This window comes from Loxodonta africana, chromosome 7, assembly GCF_030014295.1.
Source record: "Loxodonta africana isolate mLoxAfr1 chromosome 7, mLoxAfr1.hap2, whole genome shotgun sequence".
Classification (NCBI taxonomy): Eukaryota; Metazoa; Chordata; class Mammalia; order Proboscidea; family Elephantidae; genus Loxodonta; species Loxodonta africana.
This window is the reverse complement of record NC_087348.1, coordinates 68926406-68952668: the sequence shown is the minus strand read 5'-3', so window position 1 is coordinate 68952668 and position 26263 is coordinate 68926406. Positions and strand designations below refer to the sequence as shown.

General features: G+C 46.0%; 1 protein-coding gene across 1 annotated transcript in view; it reads left to right on the top strand.

Annotated features, from left to right (window-relative positions):
* SPON1 (spondin 1) overlaps positions 1-25657 on the top strand; it is a 353955-nt gene extending 328298 nt beyond the window's left edge. The window contains exons 7-16 of the mRNA XM_064288388.1: positions 864-928; positions 9739-9940; positions 11444-11584; positions 12106-12181; positions 13364-13546; positions 17786-17956; positions 18043-18210; positions 19134-19298; positions 21403-21666; positions 22995-25657. Of these exons, the coding sequence (XP_064144458.1) occupies positions 864-928; positions 9739-9940; positions 11444-11584; positions 12106-12181; positions 13364-13546; positions 17786-17956; positions 18043-18210; positions 19134-19298; positions 21403-21666; positions 22995-23158 (1599 nt within the window). The 3' untranslated portion in view covers positions 23159-25657. The remainder of the gene's footprint in view (positions 1-863; positions 929-9738; positions 9941-11443; positions 11585-12105; positions 12182-13363; positions 13547-17785; positions 17957-18042; positions 18211-19133; positions 19299-21402; positions 21667-22994) is intronic.
* The last annotated feature ends 606 nt before the right edge of the window (positions 25658-26263 follow it).

Sequence of the window (26263 nt, the reverse complement as noted above, 5' to 3'; positions counted from 1 at the left end):
TGCCAGCCCCAGATCACAGAAAGGGAGATCCAGGACCAGCTGACTCACCTCTTGGGAAGGCCCCAGCCATGGCCAAATTTGGCCTTGTGCTTGAAAAGATTGTTGTGCTATCCCTCACTCTCAATATGCAATTCGAAGTAAAAACCCAACCAAAACTCAAAGTACAGGTAAGCAAGACCACTGAAGTTCTGACTTCTCCCCATCATGACCCCTTAAAGTTTTCCTTCAAAATGTTATCAAATTCTTCCTCAAAAAGCTAGCTTAGGTGTCTGTGCTTTAATGGTGCCCTACATACCCACACCATTCAAAGCAAAATAGAGCAGAATAACATGAGTGGCACAAGGAACGTGGGACCACAGGCTTCGTTCTGGCTTCCTCATGGGTCTCAACAGCAGGAGAGCCACAGGGTGACAGTCCTCAGGGTCAGATACTGGCTGTGCTGCAGCTCCTACTGAGTGGCCTGGTCTGGAGCAGGCCCCACTCAGTGCCTGGACACAGGAAGCCTGGCCAATCAAGATGGAGTCCAGGTCAGGGCTCTGAGTCGAGTAGAGAAGGTATGAGCTAAGCTGGAAACCAAGGTGTGGCTCAGCGGGCCCATTAGTATCCAGGACTGGCCAGGCACCCTGGACACTCAGCCTTACCTCCTTGTATTGCTGAGGCTCCAGTATACCCCCTACCATCCCAGACGGTGTGATTCCACAGCTGATCAGGAGAGCCACAATGCAGGTCTCCATGGCTCAGCCAGCAGGGTTAGACACCACAGCAGCTGGGAGCAGGGGGTAGTGCTGAAAATCTCACATTTCAAAGCCCTCTTGTTCCCATAGCCCACCCTCCTCACTAAATATCTGTGTTCTATTTTACAGAGTGATGAGGTCCTCACCGTCATCAAAGCCAAAGCCCAGTGGCCAGCCTGGCAGCCTCTCAACGTGTAAGTAGCAAACAGCTCCTGTCCCTGCCTCCCTGTCCTACCTTGCACTTGGAGCCACTCACTGATTGGCCCTGCATGCCAGTTATGTCGTTAAAGTCAGCAACACCACCACTCAGGTGAACGAGCAGGCGAAGTGGCGTCTAATACATGCCTGTATCTCCTCAGGAAGGCAGACATGGTCTCCCTGCCCCTGCTCCCTCCCCGGCCCTCACCCCCCTCCCCTGCCCCCATGGTTTTAACGAGACAGAGGATCCAACTCAGACCAAGGGGTTAACTGTTAGGCGCTCACTTATGCTCTCAGCCACAACAGACTCAACATACCTTTGCCCTCAGGGCACACAGAGGCGCTCACTCTAAGCAAGACCATCTCATGGAAAGCCAGATTTATTTAGCCAGGGTTCCATTCTCAGTCCCCGTCTCTTTTCTAACTACTTCCTGAAGAGTTCATCCTCCCCTGAATCTTTGGTAACCAGAGGTATGTGTGCTGGTGGGTCTCAAAACCTATTCATTATCCCATTTAATCTACATAATAACCCCGTGAGGTAGGGCTTGTGGGCCTCACTTTACAGATAGATGATGAAACTGAGACTCAGAGGTTATATAATGGGTCCAACCTCATCATCTTTTCTATCAGGAATGGAACTAGAACTCCAACCTATATCCAGCTGACTCCAAAGCCTATGCTCTTCACTATTATCAAGATCCCTCTGATTAAGTGACCATTCATTTTTCCCGTTTTCTAGATCCATCAAGACATATCTATCTGCCAATCAGGCTCCTGATCAGCGTCAAATTAACAGTATAACCACACCAAATTGTCTGGCTCCTGCCCCAGAATAAAATAAAACAATATTTGACTTTCACTTAGCCTGTGTGCTTCTATCAAAGATGATGGGCACATTTCATTGACTCAACCAATATTTTTTGAGATTCTCCAAAGAGAAGTACTATGAGAGGTGCTTAGGGATACAGCAGTGAGGACAGCAGAGTTCCTCGTGGACCTTATAGTTAAGTGGGGAGGAGACATCGGACAAATGAGTGTGATGTGTCTACGAAGGAAGACATGAGGTGCTGAGAGTGTGTGACAGGGACCTGGCTAGCCTGGGGATCAGAGAAAGCTTCCTGAGGAGAAGGCAACTGAGGTGAGATCTAAGGAATCAGTAGGAGTTAACTAGGTAAAGAAGCCAGGTAAGGGGAGAACATTCTAGAAAATCTAGAGGGAACATCATACACAAAGGTTCTGTGTGAGGAGAAAGCATCGCATACTTAAGGCACTAAAGACTATGGCGTGGCTGGATCCAGAAATCAAAGCTGAGCCTGGTTTGGTGCCAAGCCATGTAACATTAAAATTTTGATTTTTACATTAACAGTAGTGGGAAATCATTGAAGGGTTTTAATCAAGAGGATGACATGACCAGGTTTGCATTTAAAAATAGTAATAACAACACTCTGGCTCCATTGTGAAAGGGATAAGAACAGATAAGGCAATACTCATGAAGAGGCTATTGGAGAGATCCAGGAGGGAAATAATAGTGGCTTCAACTAGGATTGGCGGGGGTGTGGGGTGGAGAGACGTACAGAATCCCGAGAGGTGTTTAGGGGTTAAAATCTACAGGATGTGGTGATAGGCTGGATAAGGAGGTAAGGGAGACAGTGGGGTCAAGGTGCCTGGCTGACTTAACTAAAGGAACCACCCAGAAACTGGGAGCATTAGATGAAGCTTAATGGGAAAGATCGGGAGTTCAGTTCTGGAGTTAAATTGGAGTTGACTTCAGGACACCCAGCTGAAGGTGTCAAGTACACAGTTAACTATATAGCTCTGAAACCCAGAGGGAGAATTCCGGGCTGAGATATAAAATTGGGAGTCATTACTGAATGGGAGGTAATCAACACCAAGGTCATGGACCCACCCAGTGCCGTCGATTCCGACTCATAGCGACCCTACAGGACAGAACAGAACTGTCCCATAGAGTTTCCAAGGAGCACCTGACGGATTCAAACTGCCAACCCTTTGGTTAGCAGCCGTAGCACTTAACCACTTAGCCAACAGGGTTACAGAGAGAGAGAAAATAAGAGTAGAAGGCTTAAGATTGAGTCCTGAGGAGCTCCAACATTTGATGCTGAGGAGGACTTGCCTGCCAAGGAGAGAAAAAAGGAGCAGCAAAGAGACTGACGAAAAAGCTTGGTATCAGGGAAGAAGCTACAGGAAGTGTTTCAAGGAGGAGAGAGTGGTCAGCTCTGTCCAATACAGCTGACAGATCAAGTAAGATGAGGCCTGCAAAATGCTTTCCTATCAGGATGGAACGAGAAGATAATCGGTGACCTTAGCGAGAATCCTTGCTCCGTACGGAGTGATGAGGCATCTGTGAGCAGGACATAAGGGTTCCCAGTCTGAGACTACGTTTTGAGGGTAGATAAAGGAGTCCAGGAAGCTGATTTTTTCTTTTTTAAGATGGGAGAGGCTTTCTGAAAAATTGGAAAAAATTATCTTGGGACACCTTCCTACTACCCATCACTCATCCTGAGACCCCAGTGGACCAAAATTAATTGGTGGCAAATACTCAGGCCTCCCAAACACCGAACCCCATCTTCCCTCAGTGCTCCCAGCTTGTTAAGAGAAAGGAATTTTCCTTTGATTTTCCCATAGCCCTGTCTCCCCTTTTCCTCTTCCAAATCTCATTAGGAAGTCAAATTAGGAAGCCTACAAGCAGCCAAGTTTTGTTTTGCAGAAACAGCCCTGCTGCTCTTCGCGGAGTTTGCTCGATTGAGGTTAATAGCATTCCAGCCTCCCTCGGCCCTGTGGAAAGCCAGGGTGACCTACTTTGCGGGGTCCTGCCCATCGAAACTGACTTGTTTTTCAATGATCTTCATCTTTATCCGCAGGACCACTTCTCAAAGGACAGCCGAGAAAGAACAAATTAGCTGCTGGCTTGTTTAGCTCGATAAATCTGGCTGTGTGGCTCGACAGTCCAGGGCGCAGGTGGAGACAGGAAAGACAGATTCTCAACAAAACCCACATCCTTCACTAGCTCCTCTGGGGAAGTAAAAAATGCCCAGGTTTCTTGCAAACCAATTCTGAATTTCCATTACCCGGTTTCTCCAGTGTATTCTGAATTCTGAGAATTACTGGAATTTTTAAAAATAATTTTATTCCCTTTCTTCAAATGAATCCTGCAGAGGACTGCTGTTCCCTTAATTATTCCTAGCACCTCTATTCAATTAATATTTGATTAGACAATGGTCCGTGTTTACAAGACAGATAAGGGGCGGGTGGAGAAAAGGCACAGACACTCCCAAAACCAAGGTTCCCCAAGAGGCCAGAGGCATCTTTCTCTTCAATTAGGGCTGTAAGTTTCTGGGCCCTTTCTTCCTCCTGTGGCACCTAACCAAGTCCATCAGGTCTCCTTGGGATCGTAAAAGAAGACTGGCCTTGAACTAGAGAAGCAGGCAGCAGATCTAAGCGGCCAGATGGACCTGGAGCTCCAGATGCCAGCTGGTTATAAACGCCGTTTTCGGAGGCTGCAGGGACCTTACTGGAACTTTCCCCTCCCACCCGAAACTTCCATCAAGTGAAGGGCTCGGGTGCCCCCTTGTGGCTGGATTGAGTTTCTGCCGTTTCAAAAGTTCTTTCATGGGGATTTATCATGGAAAGATGAGGGACAGAATTCAGTATGTAAGCGGTTTAGGAAACCCACTGCTTAGTTAAGGGTCTCACTGCTGTGGATGTGTAACTTAGCAGGAGAGAGTAAATCTCTAGAGGGAGCGTGAAAATCTTTGATTGCCTTTTTTCGATTGTGGTGCTTTTGGAAGTTTTGTTTGGAAAAGTTGAATGAGAAGGAAATCAGCATTTACCAAGTGCCTAAAAAAAAAAAATTTTTTTTTATTATTATGTCATAATGATATGTAATTCCTCACAAAAAGCCTTTTGTAGGCATAATTATGATCCCATTTTTCAGATATAGTAGCTGCAAAGAGAGGTGAGGTAAAAGCCCCTGTCACATAGCTAACAAGTGGTTGAGCCAAAATTTGCTTCCAGCTCTGTCTGCGACGATGCCCTAGGCTCTTCCCTGCACACCAGACTGCCTCCCAGAATTTAAAAAGATGGAATGTTTCCTCATTTTTGTTGTTGTTTTTGTTTTCATTTTTCTAGTGTGAGCTATCTGTTCATAACTCTATCTAACAGAAGTGCGCTATTTTTCTTGCAGTTGGATTAACTCTAGGAGAGAGTTAACCCTTTGTCAGCCATACTTGGTTGGTACATTTTCGCCAACATCATTTTCTCTCTCATTCAGTGTTATTATTATACAGCTGTTTTTAAACTGATTTATAATTCATCTCTTCCTTTATGATTTCTTCCATGGTATCAAAGCTGAGAAAATTTCTCTAATAGATCTGAAAAGTCAATATTTTTAATAATCTGGTTTTCTGTTTAACTCTGGATTTTTTTCAGGGGGGTGAGTCTATGATATTAGATGTGAATCACTGTTTTTAATTTTCATCAAGTTAACCCAACCCTACTTGTGGTACAATCACTATTCCCCCTAACTTGAGAAAGCCTATGTAAGTACTTCTCTCTGGTGTCTCCACTCTGTGCCACTGATCTGTATTTCTATTTTGCCTGCAAATATCACGCTATTTGATCACCTAGCTTTATACTATGATATAGGGGAAGTCTAGATCAACTCTCTTTGCTAGAAAACCAATACTAGTTTAAATCCCAGCTAGAAAAATGAAACCAAATTAGCCAAATAGCACACATGGAAAGACTTGGCACACACAAAAGTATGAATAAGAATTTTTATTGAGGTTTCAACAAATTCAAGAACTTCAATCACGTCTGGCATTTCTCAAGGAAAACTTAAATATATTCTTATCTATTTCATTATTTTAATATCATTTTTATTATAGAAGCAATAAAGGCTACAGGGGATTTTTTAATTAAATATCAAAGGTCGGGGGAAGAATAAGAGCTCTGTGTTCATTTCCTAGATTAATTCATTTATTTCACAAATATTTGAGGAGAACCCATCTCTAAGCGAGGCACTGGGATACAGCTGTAAACTACAGAAATAACCCTGCCCTATTGGAACTTAACATAGAAGGCAGAAATTACACAAGAAACTCTAAGGAAAGAACGAGTTTGGCATGCTATGGGAAGGTATAACAGGGGTCCTCACAAATTTGGAGTGAGGTCAGAAAAGGCTTCCTCTAGGAAGTGTTATCTAAGCTGGGTTGGGGGGAGGGATTTTCCAGTCATGAGTAAGAGAAAGGAGCAGGACCTATCTGAAAATGCTAGAAAATTGTTCCCGTGGCTTTATAGATTCAAATTTACCATCAGATTGCCCAACATAAGGTCAGGCATTTTGTGCAAGTATTGGTTGCCCCAAATTTCCTGCCCCTTGAAACATTTACCAGGGTCTGCAGGGCCTTGACTCAGCCCACAGATTTGGCCAAAACAGGTTTGGCCCAAATGTATTTGCTGAGAATGATTTTCAGCAAGGCCTTGTAAAACACACAAGGTTCTCAGATGGTTACATCTGTCCCCTGGGCAGTGTATCGGGATGACGTGTGTGGTAGAGGTTTGATGATTTCCACAGTTCCGGATTCCGGAGCTGGTTTTTGTACCCTTAAGCTGTCATGGTGAATAGTGTCATCCAGAAGGTGTAGGGTATGAAGGAGGAACCTGAGGCAAAGCCGTGTGCTTAGGGAGGTGAGAAGGCGGTAAGTGGAGTGGCTGGTATCTGTGACAATGGGAGAGCACGCCTGCCTCCCAAGTGGCTGCTGGGCCCCCAGGCAGGGGCGCGGCAGTGAGGGCTGGGGCATAAGCAGCCCCACTCAGGTGTCAGGGCTCTTTGCCTGGAAGTCTCTGGAAGGCAGGTGCCAATGCTGCTGTGCTGCTGGTCCGAGGACCACACTTTGCAAACCACTGAAGGAGAGCTTTCCCAGCAGAAGCGAGTGCGCATGGAGTTGCTCCTAGGCTGACCTGGCCAGGGCAGAGGGAGCCTCTGGGGCAGAGAGGGGCGGGAGGCCGTGGCCAGGCCCTTGTGGACCTGCTGGGCCAAAGCCAGGGCTCTTTCAGGCTCTTCCTCTGCTCAAATGCCAGGGCCTGCCTGGTCTGGTGTCTACCAAGCATTCCTTGGAAGCTCTATGGGGCAGTTCTACTGTATCCTATAGGGTTACTATGAGTTGGAATTGACTCAACGGCAAAGGGTTTTTTTTTGTTTTTTTTTTTTTTTTTTGGTCTGGTCTTAGACTAAAATGTGAAGTCTACTCAGGAAGTCCTTACTCCCTTCCCCTTTCCTTTCTGATCTCCATGTGGCCCAACAGTACTTCCCTCAATAACAATAACAATAGATCAGGCACTGGACTTAGTATTGTATGCAAATTATCTTATTTAATACAGTGACCCTTTAGGACACTGTCTTAGTTATCTAGCGCTGCTTTGAGAGAAATACCACAAGTGGGTATTCCTCCTCACGGTTGAGGAGGCTAGAAATCTGAATTCAGGGTACTAGCCCTAGGAGAAGGCTCTCTCTGTTGGCTCTGGAGGGGATCCTTGTCTCTTTTAGCTTCTGTAGCCCTAGCATTACTTGATTCCTTGGCGATCTTCCCTCATTTGTGCTTACTTGTATCTGTGTCTATGCTACTTTCTATATCACTCAGAAATGATTAGATTTATGATACACTCTACACTGACATAGCCTCGTTAACATAACAAAGAAAATCTAATCCAAAATGGGATTACATCCACAGCTATAGGGGTTAGGATTTCAACACCTGTTTGGGGAGGACATAACAGGTAAGTATATGTGATCCCCATTTTATAGATGTGGACACTGAAGCACAGAAAGGTGTGGTAATTTGCCCAAGGATACACAGCTATAAAGGATGGGGTCAGGCTGCACACCCAGGCTTCCCCTTTCGCTCTGCTCAGATCCGATTTTTTCTGCCAGAGCCATAGGGATCAGTTCCACAGCACCCAGAGTTCTGAAGTCATCACTTCTTGGGGACAGGCGAAGGCAGCCACAAGCAGCTGGTCCCAGCAGAGGACACGGGGACTCCCCAACAACTGAGGTGGACCAGCCGCCAGCTGGACCGAACAGACAAGTTGGTCCCCCGCCAAGGATTCCCCACTATTAGCAGCCTGGGGGTGTCAACATAGGCTGAGCTGTTTTCTAGCCTGAGCTCTGCCCCCTCCTAGCTGTGTCTTTAAATTAACTAGCCTCCGTAAGCTTCAGATTCCTCTCTAAAGAAGAGAATAATTCTAACCCACAGGATTGTCATGAGGGAAAATGAAACAATGTGGCCCTGCTACCAAGAATGTGCTGCGTGAGTCCCTCAGGGGTGGGGGCCACCCTGGCCAGGACATTGAGCTCATGCAGCCCTGGCACTCCTCTTCTAAGCAACAGGAGGAGATAGAGGCTGAAGAACTGCCTCTTGTAGCTGTGGACTTGGGCCTTTAGCTCCAGCAGCTGAGGGTCGTCAGCCAAAGGTCTCTGGCTCTATTGCTGATCGCTGCCTGGACCAGAGCAATAGCCAGGGCACCAGCTGTGAATCGACAAGTGAGCTGATGCCAAGGCTGGGCTTTGCTACCAACAGCCTCCTGGGGGTAATAGAGGCAGCAGACTGGGGGAGACGCTCCCTTCAATGGCACAATACGGATCTCAGCAAGAGTGGGAAAAGGGCAGAGAGAAGGTTTAGAGACTGATGACAGGAAAAGCACCAACTTTGAACTAATATTGACTTCAGTCGTGGTCTCAGTTCTACCATTTAACTTAGTGACTTTGCACAAGTTACATACTCACTCCAAGCCTCAGTTTCCTCATCCACAAACTGGAGGCCATAATCCGTACCCCAGGTCTATCGTGAGGATTAGAGGGGAATGTGTAAGAAAAGGCTTGGGATAATGTGAAGCAATTTTTAGTTGTAAAGTTCATCTCACATCTGACACAGGTGGGGACACACATAGCACAGAGCATTCATTCATTTATTCAAAAACATTTACTGAGCATCTACTCCGTGCCGGACACTGTTCTACCACCAGTTGATATCAAGTCGATTCTGACTCATGGCGATCCATATGCGTCAGCGTAGAATTGTGCTCCATAGGATTTTTAATGGCTGGTTTTTCTGATGCAGATTGCCAGGCCTTTCTTCCGAGGCATGTCTGGGTGGACTTGAACCTCCAGCCTTTGGTTATTAGCTGTGCACATTAACCATTTGCATCATCCAGAGACTCCCAGGCACTCTTCTGGGCACTGAAAATAAAGCTGTGAACAAGGCAGACAAAAACTCTGCTTTCCCAGAGCTTCCTCTCCAGTGGGAGCAAGACAGTCAATAAGCAGCTAAACAAATAAATCAGCAAGGAAATACAAAATAATAGTAAGTGCTTCGGACACAATAAAATTGGATAGCATGGTAGTGAGTAACCATATGGCTCTTTCCATGTGTGTCCAGTGGGTGGAACCCAGGGGAGAGAACCCAGTGCCGTCGAGTCGATTCCGACTCACAGCGATCCTATAGGACAGAGTAGAACTGCCCCCATAGAGTTTCCATGGAGCGCCTGGTGGATATGAACTGCCGACCCTTTGATTAGCAGCCATAGCACTTAACCACTATGCCACCAGGGTTTCCATCAGGGGAGAGAAGAAGATATAAATCAGTAGGGGCCAAAGGCAGAGCTCAGTGGGAGCCTGAGAATCCTCCTACTCTCTGTCCCTCTCACCCTTTAGCCAGGTTCTGGCCATATGTCCCTCAGAGAGTGTGCCCCTACAACTCCTAGTACAATGGTCTCTGCATTTGGTTTCTAGGAGAGCAGCACCCTCGGCTGAATTTTCTGTGGACAGAACACGCCACTTAATGTCCTTCCTGACCATGATGGGCCCCAGCCCCGACTGGAACGTGGGCTTGTCGGCAGAGGATCTGTGCACCAAGGAATGTGGCTGGGTCCAGAAGGTGGTGCAAGACCTGATTCCCTGGGATGCCGGCACCGACAGCGGGGTGACCTATGAGGTATGTGTGTGTCTGGAGTGGTGAGGGCCAGAGCTTCTCAAGCACCTCCTCTGTGCTCAGCCTGTTCTGGTAGCCATGGACACAGAGAGGGATCTGAGTCCGGCTCTACCCTGCGAACCATTAACTCACAGTCCGCTGGGGGGGGCCAGCATACACTCCTCACTCCAGGTGAGCGTGTACCTGGAGATGTATGCTGAAGCCATTTCCTTGGAAAAATTCAGTATGAGTAGATGGTAAACATTTCAAGGAGAGAAAAGGGGATTGGTTTAAAATAATAAACCGGTAATAAGTTACTTCTAACCTTTTTAACCTTAAAGAAAACAAACTTAGAGTTGAAGAATTAGTAGGTTTCCAATTGGCTATTGACATTTTTCTTTGAAAAAAGAAACTTTTTTTTTAACTAAAAAAAAAAAGAAAAATTGAGAATGAAAAGCACAGGCTTACACACAGTGACTGGGGCTGAGAGAAGTGTCTGTGAAATACCAGCACAGCGTGGAGAGGGAGTTGCTAAAGAGCAACTCGTGGGGAAGCGAGAGAACAGCAGGTAGAAGGCATGGAGGCAAAAAAAAAAAAAAGGGGTGGGGGGCGGGGAGGAAAAAACAAAAAGAGCATGGGGGACAGCAGGAAGTTGATGAGCATAAGGCTGGGTGGAACCAGATCCGAAGGCCTGGACAGCCAGGCTAAGGAGTTTGGATTTTATTGCAAATGTCAATATTTCTCAGATATGGCTGGCACACCAACTGCATCAAAACCTGCAGCCATCAGAAAAACAGCAGGAGAACAATCGGGGTCAGCAAATTCTGGTCTGTGGGCCAAATCTGGCCTAACGCTTGTTTTTGTAAATAAAGTTTTGAAACCCAGCCACACTTGGTTCACTCCGTATTGTCTACCGCTGCTTCCGCACTACAACGGTCGAGTCGAGTAGCTGCAACAGATACCACGTGGCCCACAAAGCTGAAGATATCTGTTGTCTGACCTTTTACGGAAAAAATTTGCTGACCCCTGGCTCAGACCTTTACTAGCTGGGATGACCTCTCTGAAATCTGGCTTCTTTAACTGGCTACAATCCTACCTTGTACATGGATTAATTTGAAGTTATAGATGTATACACTTCCAAGCACAGAACATGGCATGAATAAAAAACCCAAACCCGCTGCCATCGCATCGATTCCAACTCACAGTGACCCTATAGGACCCTATAGGACAGAAATCCCACAGGGTTTCCAAGGCTGTAATCTTTACAGAAGCAAGCTGCCACATCTGTCTCCCTCAGAGTGGCTGGTGGGTTCAAATTGCCGGCCTTTCAGTTGGCAGCCAAGTGCTTTTACCACTGTGCCACCGGGAGGATTCCATAAATATAAATAGGAGTTGTTTTTCTTGTTAAATTCCTATCAAGGTTTTTGTTTTGATCTATATAACAATCAAATTTCTTTGTGGTTTTTATCAGTTTTATTTCCACCTTCTTTGTGTTTGTTTTTGTTTTTTTTTTTTTTTTTTTTGCAGTCTCCTAACAAACCTACAATCCCCCAGGAGAAAATTCGGCCCTTGACCAGTCTGGACCACCCTCAGAGTCCTTTCTATGATCCAGAGGGTGGATCTATCACTCAAGTAGCCAGAGTCGTCATCGAGAGAATCGCCCGGAAGGTATTGGATTAGAGGTCACCCTGGCACAGAGTCCTCACTCCATGAATCCCAAGGAGACTACATACCTTTCTGTTCCAAAATCATAAAGTCACTGGCAGAAATCACCCCAGGATATGGAATTCCTGGGCCTCCCAGGGTTTCTAATATGCAAATTATTTCATAAAATACAAATTATCAAAATGAACACAGTAATGGGGCCCAGTGCTCGACTGGATGATTTGATCCAGGGTTGGCAAATAGGTTTCATCATGAGTTTCATAATCAATTACTAATGTCTGCCATGGTAAGGAACTAGGAATGAGTGGTACGTAAGTCATGTATTTACCATCCCAGGTTAGCCACTACTGCTTTTTTGGCATTTCTTTTTCAGTCAAATTGGAAATATTGGCCCAGAACTCTGCCATGACCTGAAATTTATATACAGGGTGGGCTTCAGGTTATATATACTCCCTTATCCACCCTCCCCCCCAAATTCCATTCTTTCTCTAATGTGAGCCCTCCTAGTAAAATTCCTTTTGCAGGGGGAACAGTGCAATATTGTACCTGACAATATCGATGACATTGTAGCAGACCTGGCTCCAGAAGAGAAAGACGAAGGTACAGTGTTTTCTTTTGTTGCTGGTGCCAATGTAAATTGGCACAATCATTTTGCAGGAAAGCAATTTGCTAATATATTTCAAGAACCATAAAAATAGTCATATCACTCAATGTGGTAACTCCATCTCTGAGGATTTCTCCTCTAGAATTAATCTAAAACAAGCACAAGAGGAGACACAAATTATTAGCATATTGGTGATGGTGATATCCCACAACGTCAGGCCTTTAAAATCATTCAAATATAAAAGGTATTTGAATAGGCTTCACAGTTATCAGAACACTCTCTGCTTTGACTGTCACACTGGTCTATGAGGTAGGCGTGGGTATGTCCACTTCCCCAGCAAGCTGACAGGAGTGACTGGCAGAGCCATAGCTTGAGTTCAAGTTTTCTCATGGGATCTGGACCCAGACAACCTGGGTTCTCATTAGGTCTGTGACCTAGGGCAAGAAGCTAACCTTCCTACCATGGTTTTCTCAACTGTAAAATGGGGATAATAACAGAACCCACTTCTTAGAGAGTTGTTGTGAGGGTTAAATGGGACAAAACATGCAAGGTTCTTAGGATGATGCTGGCACGTAGCAAGTGCTCACTGAACAACAGCTGCCCTTATTCTTATCATGAACCTGCGTATGGGATCACTGGGAAGATGAAGCAGCAACACAAACACAAAGGCTTGTGCTTTACAAAATCGTCTGTGATATGCTTGCACCTGTGTAGGAATGATGTCTGCCAAGATGAGGGTCTGGAAATGAAAAGGTATCACACCTTGAGATGAAGGGAGAGTAAGAGAATCTTTCATGTTGTTTAGATATCTATTAGTGGGATGGAAACCCTGGTGGTGTAGTGGTTAAGTGCTACGGCTGCTAAGCAAAAGGTCAGCAGTTCGAATCCGCCAGGCACTCCTTGGAAACTCTACAGGGCAGTTCTACTCTGCCCTATAGGGTCGCTATGAGTTGGAATTGACTCGACGGCTGTGAGTTTTTTTTGAGATTAGTGAGATGCTAAAATATAATTTTTAAAGGGAAGTGAATGGCTGCTTCCATCCCAGGAGTACCCAGGCTCACTGAGGCCAGCCAGACACCAGAGGTCTATTTCTTGTCCCCAAATGAGCCTGTCTAGGGAGAGGGCTAGTCACAGCTTTCAGAGATCCCCAGGGAAAACACACCAAACACTCTTTCCAGATGACACCCCTGAAACATGCATCTACTCCAACTGGTCCCCGTGGTCCGCCTGCAGCTCCTCCACCTGCGACAAGGGCAAGAGGATGCGGCAGCGCATGCTGAAGGCACAGCTGGACCTCAGTGTCCCCTGCCCTGACACCCAGGACTTCCAGCCCTGCATGGGCCCCGGCTGCAGCGATGAAGGTGAGCAGACAACCCGGACCAGGATGTGACCGACAGAGGCTCAGGAAGGGAGGCTTCTGCCTGGCAATGCAGGTCCCTCACATCCCTTCACACAGCGTCTGTGGTGGAGGCACCAGGACCCTGACTGTCATTGTCAATGGGGCTCACCTAAGGGAGACCCCATCTCTAATAGTGTCTTGAGGGCTCTGAACACAGAACATGTCTTAATGACGTCAGAGGAATTCTTGATATTGACTAACCACCCCCACCCACCATGGAATAAAATACATACTGGAGCTAACAAACATAGGTACATTAGGTACATTTTATGACAGATTGTAATTTCTCATGTGCATCTGGGCTTTCATCCCACTGTCTTCTTAAAGAGCAAGTGAACAGGTTGATCAACATTGAACCTAGATTCATGGCCCTAATTCTACACCATTCGTGGACGCTCATCTGTGTGCCATCTCAGCCTGGGTCAGAGACTCACTCCTTTGCGTCTGGACCTCTGGACTGATTGCGGCACATTCCAGCGTCTCTATCTGCAATGCTCAGAGTTCAGGCTTGAAGCACGAGCTTCCCCCAGTTATGTCACCGCGGCTTAAGCTTCAAAACTGCACTAAGCTGTTTGCGTGCAAAAGTCTGCTCCCCAGAGCACAACCTCTCTATCTGCCTGGACAGACTCTGATCCTACTTGTCTCCAAGGTGCACTGGGCAATGGAAGGGGGCGGAGAGGCTGGGCTGGCTTATGGCAGCAGGAAAAAAGCTTCCAACTAAAGAAAACTTACCCCACTGCAAGGAGGACATTCAATCTCTGGCTCTTCCTAGGTGTCAGCCTTAAATACCTCTCCTGGCTGCACTCCCACGGTAATTTTTTGTTGAACATTTTTGCCCATGATAAGGCACTTTAGAGGGGACTGAGCCCTGCCATAGATAGCCCGTTCCTCCAAATAGGCAGGGAGGAAGTTGTGACCAGCCTGTCAACGTTGGAGACTCTCTCTCTTTCTGGGGCTGGGTGGGGGGGGCATCTGACTGAAGCCTGCATGGGAGTGGAGGTCTTTAACCTGCTCTGCCATGGGGAAACGTCCTTCTCCATACCAGTTCAGGTGGCTCCAGGTGGTGCTGACAGTTCTGAAACATGCTGGGCTGTGACTGATTTTTGTACCTAGGGTCCCTGCTCCCCAGAAGCTACCCTGCCCAGAAGCAGATAGAGTTCTCTTGTGCCTACATCAGGTTTCCTTCTTGATTATTTGGGGGGTGGGGGGATGTGGACTCAGAAGGAAGCAGAGACCCCAATGGATATTCTGAAGGAATCATTTTCATAAGGCAAATGTACACTTTGTTGTGGCAACTTTATCTTAGTGTCTTTCTAATTACCTGGGCCAAACCCTTTGGCCCAAGTCTTGTCATCTCTCACCTGACTTAGACTACAGTCTATCCCTACTTCAGCCCATCTTCCAAGCCATCACTAAAGGGATCTTTTGCAAGCAAAGAACTGATCATGTCACTCCCTAGCTGAAGAATCTGTGGCTCCCTATTGCTCATTGTGTCAGTGTCCTCAGCCTGCCATAACAGTACCACAGATTGGATGGCTTATAAAAACAGAGATTTATTGTCTCATAATTCTGGGGGCTAGAAGTCCAAATTCAGTGTGTCAGCAAGGCCATGTTCAATTGGAAAGCTCTAGGGGAAGATCCTTTCTTGGGTCTCCCAGCTTCTGGTCTAATCAAGGTCTTGCTTGGCTTGTAGCCATCTTCCCTGTCTCTCTCTCCATGTCCCTTCTCTTCTATAGGAGCAATCAGATTGGATTAGGGCCCGCCCTGCTCCAGTGTGATCTCAGTTAACTGATAACATCTTTAAAGATCCTATTTCCAAACAAGGTCATGTTCACAGGTACCAGGAGTTTGAACTTCAACATAAACCTTGGGGGACACATCTCAGTCCATAACACCCATGGACAAACTCCTCAGCTTACTTTACTGGCAAAATAGTCCTGCAGAGAACCAGGGTGGAGGCCTGACAAAAATGAGCATTCTGACACGTGCACCTAACATGACTGACATTCTACTGCAATGCTAAAGGACACATTGTAAATGAAGGTACCTGAGGACAGCAGTTTGGGGGATACTTGAAGAGCCTCTCAAGTCCAGCTACTGCCTTCCAAAAGACTCACCCAGGTTGGCAGTGACAGTATTCTGCCTGCCTGGGATAAGGTCTTGCCAGGTCATGGGACTTGTCGTGTTCCCAACTATGTCACACTGAAACATAATTATCTAATTTAGCTGCACATGCTGCCTTTAGTTGGCCTTGTCCCTGGGTCTAACATGGAGATTCCAGCTGAGATTTCTTACTGCATCACCAGCATTCTCTAGCCACACTATCCATAAGCTAATTAACAATGATTAGGCATCAGACAAATACAAGTGACAGTGTGTGGACATGTGCAAGTTGACCTCACATTCTGATCTCAATCTTTCTTTCTAGCTTCATCTCCCAATACCGCAGACACATACAAACTCTATACTAGACCCTTCGCCCGAACTATTTAGTCCCTCCACCTTAAATGCACACAGCCGTTACCCAACAAAAGCGCACTCAGATGTGCCCTCTTCTGTGAAACTCTTCCCATCCCAGTACTCCCAGGAATGGGCTCTTCCCCTCCTCTCTGTTTTCCAGTCCCCTGGGCTTACCTCTGTAGTCATGTTTTCAATACTTGGAATTATTATCTGTTTATGTGCCCATCTTGCTCTCTCTGAGTAAGACAAGATCCATATCTTACACATCTTTGTAACTTCAGCACATACCACTAAGCATTCAACAGATTTTTATTAACATCAATAAATGGGTGAGTGGATGGTTGGATGAATGGATGGATGACATAATGTAGCTTCACTTCCCTCTTCTTCCTTAGAACTAAACAGGCAAACACAAGCATGCACAGCTGTATATTCCGCCTAGAGGAACTCCTACCACCACCTTGGGAATAGGACCACCAAACCCTGTGCTGAGAGGTTGGGTTCTCTTTTCACTAACCTCCTGAGTGTCTCCTTTGCTAATACCCACTGATGGGAGCAAAGTCACATATGAGCTGGATGGCCCAAGTTATCAACATGGAAGCCTGGTTATATAGCCTTCCTCATCCTTCATCTATGTCCCCCTTCCTGGCACACACAGACACTCCCTTCTCATTTTTTACCCCGCCACTTGCTCTCCATTAGCAGCTGGGGTATTCTCTTCTTTGTTCCCTCTTGGTATAATCTGTTATTTGGGTAGAGATCTACCTGTGTCCTCAAGTTCCTATGTCTCAAGGTCAATTACATTCCCTATTCTCAGAAATAAAATTCTCTCATTTATTTTTCTAGAATGAGAAGTATCAGCTATAGACAATAATTAGTCTCAGGTACCTCTGAGCAAAAGAGCTTACACTGTATCTTAGAATATGTATAATTTCTTCTAGTGTTGTCTTATAGAGATTTCTGCAATGATGGAAATGTTCTATATCTGTGCTGTCCAATATGGTAGCCACTACCCACACATCGGGGAGCCCTGGTGGCGCAGTGGTTAAGTGCTTGGCTGCTGACCGAAAGGTAGGCAATTAGAACCCACCACCCACTCTGCAGGAGAAAGATGTGGCAGTCTGCTTCCATAAAGATTACAGCCTTGGAAACCTTGTGGGGCAGTTCTACTCTGTCCTATAGGGTTGCTATGAGGCTATGAGTTGGAATCGACTGGACAGCAATGGGTTTAGCCACACATGGCTATTGAGCACTTAAAATGTGGCTAGTGTCTGAAGGAAGTGAATTTTTTATTTTATTTAACGTTCTTAGACATACAATGATATACAAATGGTTGCAATTTGTCTTAAATCATAGATTATATCTTATACCAATATTATATATATGTGTATGTGTGTGTACACATATACATACACACATTTTTTTTTTCTCTTTTTAAAACCATCCTTCCAACCATCCAAGCAACTCTGGAGTCTATCTGCATTCAAGTGTTTTTCCATGGGATGAGGCGTAATCCGTGCATTTCCTCTTAGAGAACAATTAGTGGTTAGGAAATTTGTACCTTTTCGCTTTCATTCTCAGCTGCCTAATTCCCCTTAAATGCTAAAAAAAAAAAAAAAAAAAAAAAAATGCTAGCTGGTTCCTTTCTGAGCCTTGATTCCGGCCCTTGGGAAGTTCCCATCACGCAGTTCCCGGCCGCCCCGCCGTGGGCTGCAGCTTCCGCTCCGCTCCTGTGTTGCAGACGGCTCTACCTGCACCATGTCGGAGTGGATCACCTGGTCGCCCTGCAGCATCTCCTGCGGCACGGGCCTGCGCTCCCGGGAGAGGTATGTGAAGCAGTTCCCAGAGGACGGCTCCGTGTGCACACTCCCCACCGAGGAGACAGAGAAGTGCACGGTCAACGAGGAGTGCTGTGAGTGGCGGGGACCCGGGGGGCGGGGTGGGCACGCGGGGCTCCCGAGGCAGTGGATGCGACCCCAAGTCCGCGGGGGTTCACAGCTCCCAGCAGCTGCCTGACTACTGAGTGGGGCGAGTGGGACGAGTGCAGCGCCACCTGCGGGATGGGCATGAAGAAGCGGCACCGCATGGTCAAGATGAGCCCAGAAGACGGCTCCATGTGCAAGGCTGAGACATCGCAAGCCGAGAAGTGCATGATGCCCGAGTGCCGTGAGTGGGCTTGGGGGTGGGTGCGGGGAGGGTACCAGGTCCGGGGTGTCAGATGGGGACTGGTGCGGAAGACCACAGCACCCCCCCCTCCACCACCACCTTCAAGATGGGCGGGTGCAGCATCTGGTGGGTACCTGGACAGGTACAGGAGGAAAACATGGTCCACCGTCTCTGCAGGGCACTGCTAGGAGCAAGAGGAGGGCCATAGGTTAGTGAGCATGAACCAGACCCACAGAGAGTGGCCTCCTTTGGGGGACAATCTGAACCATGCTGGGGTGGCAACTGGTGGCCTCTAAGTAGAATTCACCTGCATAGGTATTTTATAGAACCCCCAAGTATTTGGGGAGGCATATGAACACATATAGGCAGGACGTGCACTCCCCAGGTCATCATAGGCCCCCACTCTTGTTCTACATTGGACTTGCCTGGCTCCATCAAGCATTAATAACCCTGCTCTGTGCCAAATGCACATAGACCCACACGTCAGCACACAAATGTACACATGCATACAAGAACATACACATGTTGGGAATTTCAGTACCAAAACGTACAAAAAAGACAGTGTTGAGCCTTTTAGTGCGTGATTCTTGGGAAGAGTGGGATGTTTCTGTCTCTAACAAGATCCTACTTGGACCCTCGGTGGTGGTGTGCATGGGAACTTGTGTACACATATTCCTGAGCCACGTGTGATGTCATCACCACCAGCTGAGCCAGGGGAGATGCGGGATAGTGACAAGAAGCGCAGTAGGAGGCTGAGCCACTTCTTGCTCCTTGCTGCTCACTCTTATCTGAACCAGGGGCCAATTCCACTTCACTCCAAGGGCCATAGCTAGGGAAAGGCGGTGGAGGGCACTTTAGGGCCAAGGAGATCAAAGAAAGCATAAGGAGCCTATTCTCAGTAGCAAACCTGGCTCTTGGCCTAGACACCATCCCATGCTTGCTGTCCCCGTGGTCCGAGTGGAGTGACTGCAGCGTGACCTGTGGAAAGGGTATGAGGACCCGCCAGCGGATGCTCAAGTCTCTGGCCGAACTGGGAGACTGTAATGAGGAGCTGGAGCAGGTGGAGAAGTGCATGCTGCCTGAATGCCGTAAGTCCCAGCGCTCTGATGCCCACTACCTCTCCCCTCCCACCTTTCCTGAGCCCAGGGAGCCCTGAGCTATGATCAAACTGCTAGATTGTACAGTTCAACTGTCTGCCAGGGAGAAAGAGCATGGGGTTTGGATCTCTGTTAGCAAGTTCCTGAAACTCTTTAGTCTTCTCATTTGTAAAGTAGGGGTCACGCTGTCTACAAAATACACAAACTGCAAGTTGCTGTGAAATCTAAATGGGAGACTATATAAAAAACACTTAGCACAAGGCTCAATAAACCATAGTTCTTTCCCTACCTCCAATTAGGAGCTTGTCTGATGCATAGATTTTCTAAACTGCTTGATTCTATTTCTCCTCCCTGTGACCATTTTATTTACTCATGACCAGAGGCTGGACACGTTAAATCAATGACTCCCGCATTCATGCAGCCCTGGTAAGAAGACCCGCAGGAAAACAAGCCAAGCTCTCAAAAGCTCCCTGTCCACACCTGCCTCCCTACCTCCCCCAGATCTTCTGACTGTGGTCAGCTGTTTTTATTACATGGGGACTAATTTCCAAGGAAAGAGCCAGTTTTGCTGGCTAGTCTTCCAAGAGAGCTTGTCTTTTAGGTACTGGAAGATCAAGTGGGCTTGCTCTGACCTTTTTCCTGGCTTCCTCTGAAATACCCTTGTAATCTTTCATGCTCCCTCTCTTGTTAGTGCGTAGGTTGCCTGCCCAGGTTCAGGTCCTAGCTCTTTACTGGCTGTGTAACAGTTGGCAGATTACTTATCTTGCTTGATCCTCAATTTCCTCATCTATATAACAGCCAGAAGCACTTCCTAGGTTGTTAAGAGGATTAAACCAAATAATAGGTAAAAAGTGCCAAGCACTGGACCTGGCCAATTAAGGTCTCAATCAATGTTACACAGTATTGTGCCTGAGGTGTTTTTATCTAGACTCAGTCATGGGTAGAGATGACCAGGCCCATAAACTCAATAAAGCCTGGGGCTTTTAATAACTAAGATTGGCCCACAGTTCAACCCAGCTCACCAGAGTTGGGGCCCCAGAGCCTTCTGACTGAGGTGCTGTTCCCAACTTCAACACAACATTTTACATCCATAGGGTCCACTAATGGAGGGGAGAAAGTGAACATTTGCAGGGCACTTCCTGTGGCCCAGGAACTGGGCTGGGAACAGTCTCATTTAGTTCTCACAACCTAAGGAGAAAGATACCATTATCCCCATTTCACAGATGAGAAAGCACCTGAGCTCCCACAGGGAGACAAGACCTGAAAACTATTGAATGAAACGAGGACTTCTTCTGTTCACCCTCGCCCTCACTTTGCAGGGCTGTTGGAGAGTTTGGCATCATTTGCCTCCCTAGGACACATCTGAGAATCAGACTGTTATTTCCCCCACACATTTGTGATGCTGGCCTAGTAAGGAGGATTGCTGGATCTCGTGGCACAATAAACCCTAAAACACCTCTTGCTCCTGCCCCTCTTGTGAACTGAGTTTCCCCTTTCTGGCTCCTGTGCCTTGCAGAGTGCTATGTATAGAGGACACAGAATAATCTCAAGAGCAATAGGGGGAAAAAGCTGCCTGATTCTTTACTGTGAAAGCCACAAAGTCCTTGGTATTGCCCCCGGGGGTCAGCCATCTGTCAACTTGTTGACTTTTTCTCACCAAAGGAGTCAGGCAGCAGGGGGTTTGTGGGTATTGCTCTGAAAATGTACCAGTGAGCTGTGCTTTCCCTTAGAAAATCCAGGTCCCTGAGAGTGAGGGAGGCCGGTCTGTGTCACTTGAGGCTGATTTGACGATATTCTAGCTCACAAAGCAGGGCAAGAAGCACTAAACATGTCTTCAAGATCCCCCAGAGCCTTCTTGAGTCATAGAGGGAGCACAGAATGTGAATTATGACCTGGGAACCAATCCTACCTCTACTGCTTACCAACCATGTGGGCTGATGGGGCTAGTCTGCCTCTTGGAGCCTTGGTTTCTCCTGTAAAATAACAGCACCTGCCTTACATTCCTCATAGGCTTGTTGAGATGTTCAAAGCCGAGTGCATATGACATGTTTTGTTCAGACATGCGATACACTGACGCCCGTCTGTGTCTTGCCAGCCATTGACTGTGAGCTCACCGAGTGGTCCCAGTGGTCAGAATGTAACAAATCATGTGGGAAAGGCCACATGATTCGAACCCGGATGATCCAGATGGAGCCTCAGTTTGGGGGAGCTCCCTGCCCAGAGACTGTGCAGAGAAAAAAGTGCCGCGTCCGGAAATGCCTTCGAAATCCATCCATTCAAAAGCTGCGCTGGAGGGAGGCCCGAGAGAGCCGGAGGAGTGAGCAGCTGAGGGAAGAGTCTGATGGGGAGCAGTTTCCAGGTACCACTCCCCATGTGGGGCTAGGCTGGTCTCTGGGACAGGCTGAGCTCTGTGCTGGGCCAGGTCTTGGGTCTGTCAAAAACTGGGGGAGGGGACTACGTTTTCTAGAGTCTTCAGGCTACATTTTTTTTCTTCAGATGCAATAAAATTACAAGATACTCAAAAACTATTAAAGGGTTTGGAGTCCCTAGGGGTGCAAACCATTAATGCTAACCAAAATTTGGGGGTTCAGATCCACCCAGAGGTACCTGATGGTCTATTTATGAAAAATCAACCATTGAAAACCCTTCGGCACACAGTTCTACTCTAACACACACGGGGTCACCGTGAGTCAGAATCAACTCGATGATAACTGGTTTGGGTGTTTTGGTTTAGCACATCAGTGTTGTCTGTTGCACTAGTCAAAAAACATTAAGGCCAGCTATGTGCCAGGCACTATGCCATGGTCCCATCCTCTATGAAACCTACAGTATGGTATGGTGAACAGAGTGAATGGACAATCACAAGTGCAGTTAGTTCTGTGAAGGAGGAATATATAGTGCTATGGAAGCATCTAAACAAAAGATCTAACCTAATTTCTGGGGGTCAGGGAACTTTTCTTTGAGAAAGGCATGTTTAAACTACATAGGAAAAATAAGAAACTGTACTTAAATTTACTCAGTATTTGGGACACTAAGTACTAGGGGAGCAAGAGAAAGTAGTAGTTAAATGGTCCTTGAGTAGTTGCTGTGTAACAAGCCACCCTGAAACAGTGGCTTTTTAAAACAATCATTAGCTTATGATCCTGTGGGTCAGTGATAATGGACTGGCTCAGCTAGAGATTCTTCTGTAGTCCAGATTAGGCTCATTTATGAGCGTACTCTCAGCTAGTGGCTCACCACGGGCTAGAAGGCCTACAACGGCCTCACTTAAATTTTGGGGACCTCAGCGGGGATGGCTGGCGCCTCTTTCCACTCTCTCTAGCAGGCTAGCCCAGGCTTGCTTACACAGCGGTTGAAGGGTTCCCAACAGCAAAAGAGGGCAAGCCCCAGTGTGCAAATATTTTTCAAGCCATGTTTGTTAATGTCTCATTGGTCAAGCAGGTCATAGAAACAGACTCTGCCTCTTGATGGGAGTAGCTACAAAGAATTTATGGCCATTTTTTTGCAGTCTATCACAATCTGTAACAGTCCCTAATAAGGACTCTAGCCATTAGTTCATTCAACAAATCATTACACACAGGAGCAGAAAAGACAACTAAATTTGCTAATCAGTTGCCAACTAGAGCTCAGCATCCCTGTTCTGTCTCCAATTTTTGCTGGTTTAACCAGGCCTTCTCATGCTTTCAGGCTGTAGGATGCGCCCATGGACAGCCTGGTCAGAATGCACCAAACTATGCGGAGGTGGGATTCAAGAACGCTACATGACTGTAAAGAAGAGGTTCAAAAGCTCCCAGTTTACCAGCTGCAAAGACAAGAAGGAGATCAGAGCATGCAACGTTCACCCTTGTTAGCAAGGGTCCAAGCTCTCCAGGGCTGCACTCTAGATTCCAGAGTCACCAACGGCTGGATTGTGTTTGCTTGTTTGTTTAAGGCAAATTAAATTGTGTACACTAGTTTTCATTTCTGCAGTGTGGTTCGCCCAATAGTCTTGTGGATGCAAGGGGCATCCTTTCTGAATACTTCTTGGTGGGTACAGGGTGAGTGGCGCTCCTTCACCCTCAGTGGGCCCTCCTGCACGGAAGTGAGTAGTGTCAGCCACCTTGTACTAAACTGAAACATGTCCTTCTGGAAAATCCACCTGGGCAGGCAGAACAGAGACCTTGGCCTCCTCCACATGGAGAGGCAGTTTTGTCTAGAAGTGACTCTGTGCCTCGGTCCCAGGGTGCAGCAGGTAGGAAACATTTCCCGTTGGTCGATGAGCGAAGATTCCCCTCATCCTCACCTTGGCCTGCCCACTCTTCCAGGAATGTTTGCTTGCCCATCTCTTTTCCTTTGGTGAGATTTTAGGTTCCTTGTTAAATCTCCTCAGTCATCACTGGTTCTTGGGAGAAACAGAGCTGGTAGGCTTGAAAAGCAGCAGTGATGTTGGGTGGCTTTCCTTTCCCTGAGAATTTCTAAACACACTTACATCACTCCCCAATAGGGGTACCTGATACCCAAAAGAGGGAGGGGAAATGATGGCTAAATAATTTGAAATAACTGATTCTTAATACCTGAGGTAAAAGGTACCAAGTATAGAAAGTATTTTTCCCTTTTTTTGCTAATTTCTCCTAGGAAGCCAGCGTTATGAACCTTTTGGTTCTAAATTCTTACCGGAACCAGGGCCAAGGCACCAAAATTGGTCTCTCTAGCAGTACCAACCCTAGCAGTTTATAAAAATCTGCCTACACAAATCTAGACTTTTAAGTTTTCAAACCAGTTTCTAATAAGGAAACTTTTTTCAGTTTATGCAAACATTTTATTAAGTTTGCCCACACCCTCCCAAGCCTTTCTATCAACAAAAACACTAGCTCTATATTTTATTTTTCAGTCATAAAAATTTATATATAGAAAAACTGTTTCACAGCCTACGACAGAAAATGTAAGGAAAGAAAATGGAGAAATCAAGCTAAATAAGGGGAGCCTGTGGGATATCAAACCTGCTGTCCACCTCTACGTGGCAAGGGCTCTGGTCCTCAGATTATCTAGAGAGAAGACTACGGGTTTTCCATGCCCTCCTAAGTAATCATAAACACACCAAATTCAGGGAGACTAACTACCAAGGATTAGTGTAAAAGGACATTTTACTGAGTTGAGTCCATCAGCAGTTTTTACTTATTCGTTTATTGTTAAAATTATGCTTCATTTTTGATGCAGGCCTTTTTTACTGCATATCCAAGTATGTACTATGGATGAGACGCATACATGCTCTGAATACACTACTTTAAGAATTTCTATCAAACACATCAAGGTATTTCCAAACACAACATACATATGCTGTAGTCCTGAATATGTATTATTCTAACACAAGACTGTTCAATAAAAAAGTGTATTGGTCTATTTTTCACGTTTGTAAGCTAATTAAGTGTTCAGAAGTTTCAGATTTTTTTGCTATGTTGTCCACCTCAATCACTTTCAGTAAAAGAGAGGCTTTTACTTCCTCATTCTCAAGGAGCATTTCCATACTGTGAGCTTCCCGGAGCTGGGACTTGTTTCCAACGTTACTTTTTAATTCTTAATTGGATTGCTTTTTCCTCCCCAAAGAAGCATAATATGAACAGTGTTTGATTTTCTACTTGGACAAAAAAAAGTTCTGACATAGCCTCTGCCCACTTTTGCAACATTACTCTCAGCTGTCTAGATACACACTTATTCTTAACTCTTGAAGTTCCTGTAAGACAGCGATTTCTAAGTAACTCTAAGGACAAGCCATCCTAGTGTTGCATATTCCTATTTGGCCCCTGTTGGGTACACTTTAAATCTAACTTCGGCAACTTAAAACCAGGTATATAATGACTGAGAAAGGGTAACACCAAGATATGAATCTTATGCCACATAAATGTCGTTTTTTGTTCACAATAGGGAATTTTAAGTGTCAAATCTCTTTCTTACCAAAGTCTTATGTTAGGTGATTTGTAGTTTTTCTGGCTAACCATTTGTTTTGGAAATGAAGACTTTTTTTTCACTACAAAAATGGACTTCCACTTGAGACAGCAAACAGGTGATAAGGTACCCAGTAAAAGCTGCCATGTAAGAAGGGCTTAAAATGGTTGTAGATATTTTTATCAATGCCAAACCAGTTGTAATCCAATTCGCATCTACATTTTAAGATGAAAATAAGAAGTTCAGAGATATATTTCCCAACCAGACATTGGGTCACCTACCTGTCACCTGGCCAATGTATTATTTGAAGGAAATCTGTTGTAGCCAATTAAATAAAACTGGGCTTCTTTAGACCCAGAATTGAAAATGTTACCAAGATTTTGTGCTGTTTTTAATTTGAACTTTGTGTATTAAACATGTTTTAGGCATACTCGGAGTCTGTGTACTTCTTCCAGGAAGTAAGGGTACATCATACCTTCTCACACGACTAAAATTCTCCAGAAACTTTGTCCAGGTCAAATCCAATGGCTAAAAACGTCAATACACAAAATCTCTCAACATCGTATTATTTCTGTGCCCTAACAAAGAGCCCACACATTTCAAGTGAAAGAGAGGAGGGTAGGAGAGGGAGAAGAAAGAGGGAGGGAAAAAGAGGTACAGAAAGAGGGAAGGAGGGAGAGCAGGGAGAAAGAAGGAGAAGGGAAAGGAAAGGGCTCTGGACTCAGAAAACTCCCAGAATTGCAGACAGGCTTTTCCAGACCATTTGGTATGAAATCTGAGCTGGAGTACAAGTGCCCGGCTTTGAAGTACAGCTTCCTGGAATTGTTTGTGGCAAAGAAGTCAGATATTAAAGCGTGCCACGGTTGTGCTTTACCTTTTCTCTAAACTCTCTGAACTAAATATTTATACCAAAAAAATGGACACTACTGTCTAACCAAGACTAAACACAAACACTTAATCCTTAATTATGACACAGAATCAAGGAAGACAGAGGCGTTCTACTATTTCATTATTTGATGGTATTAATTTCTAAA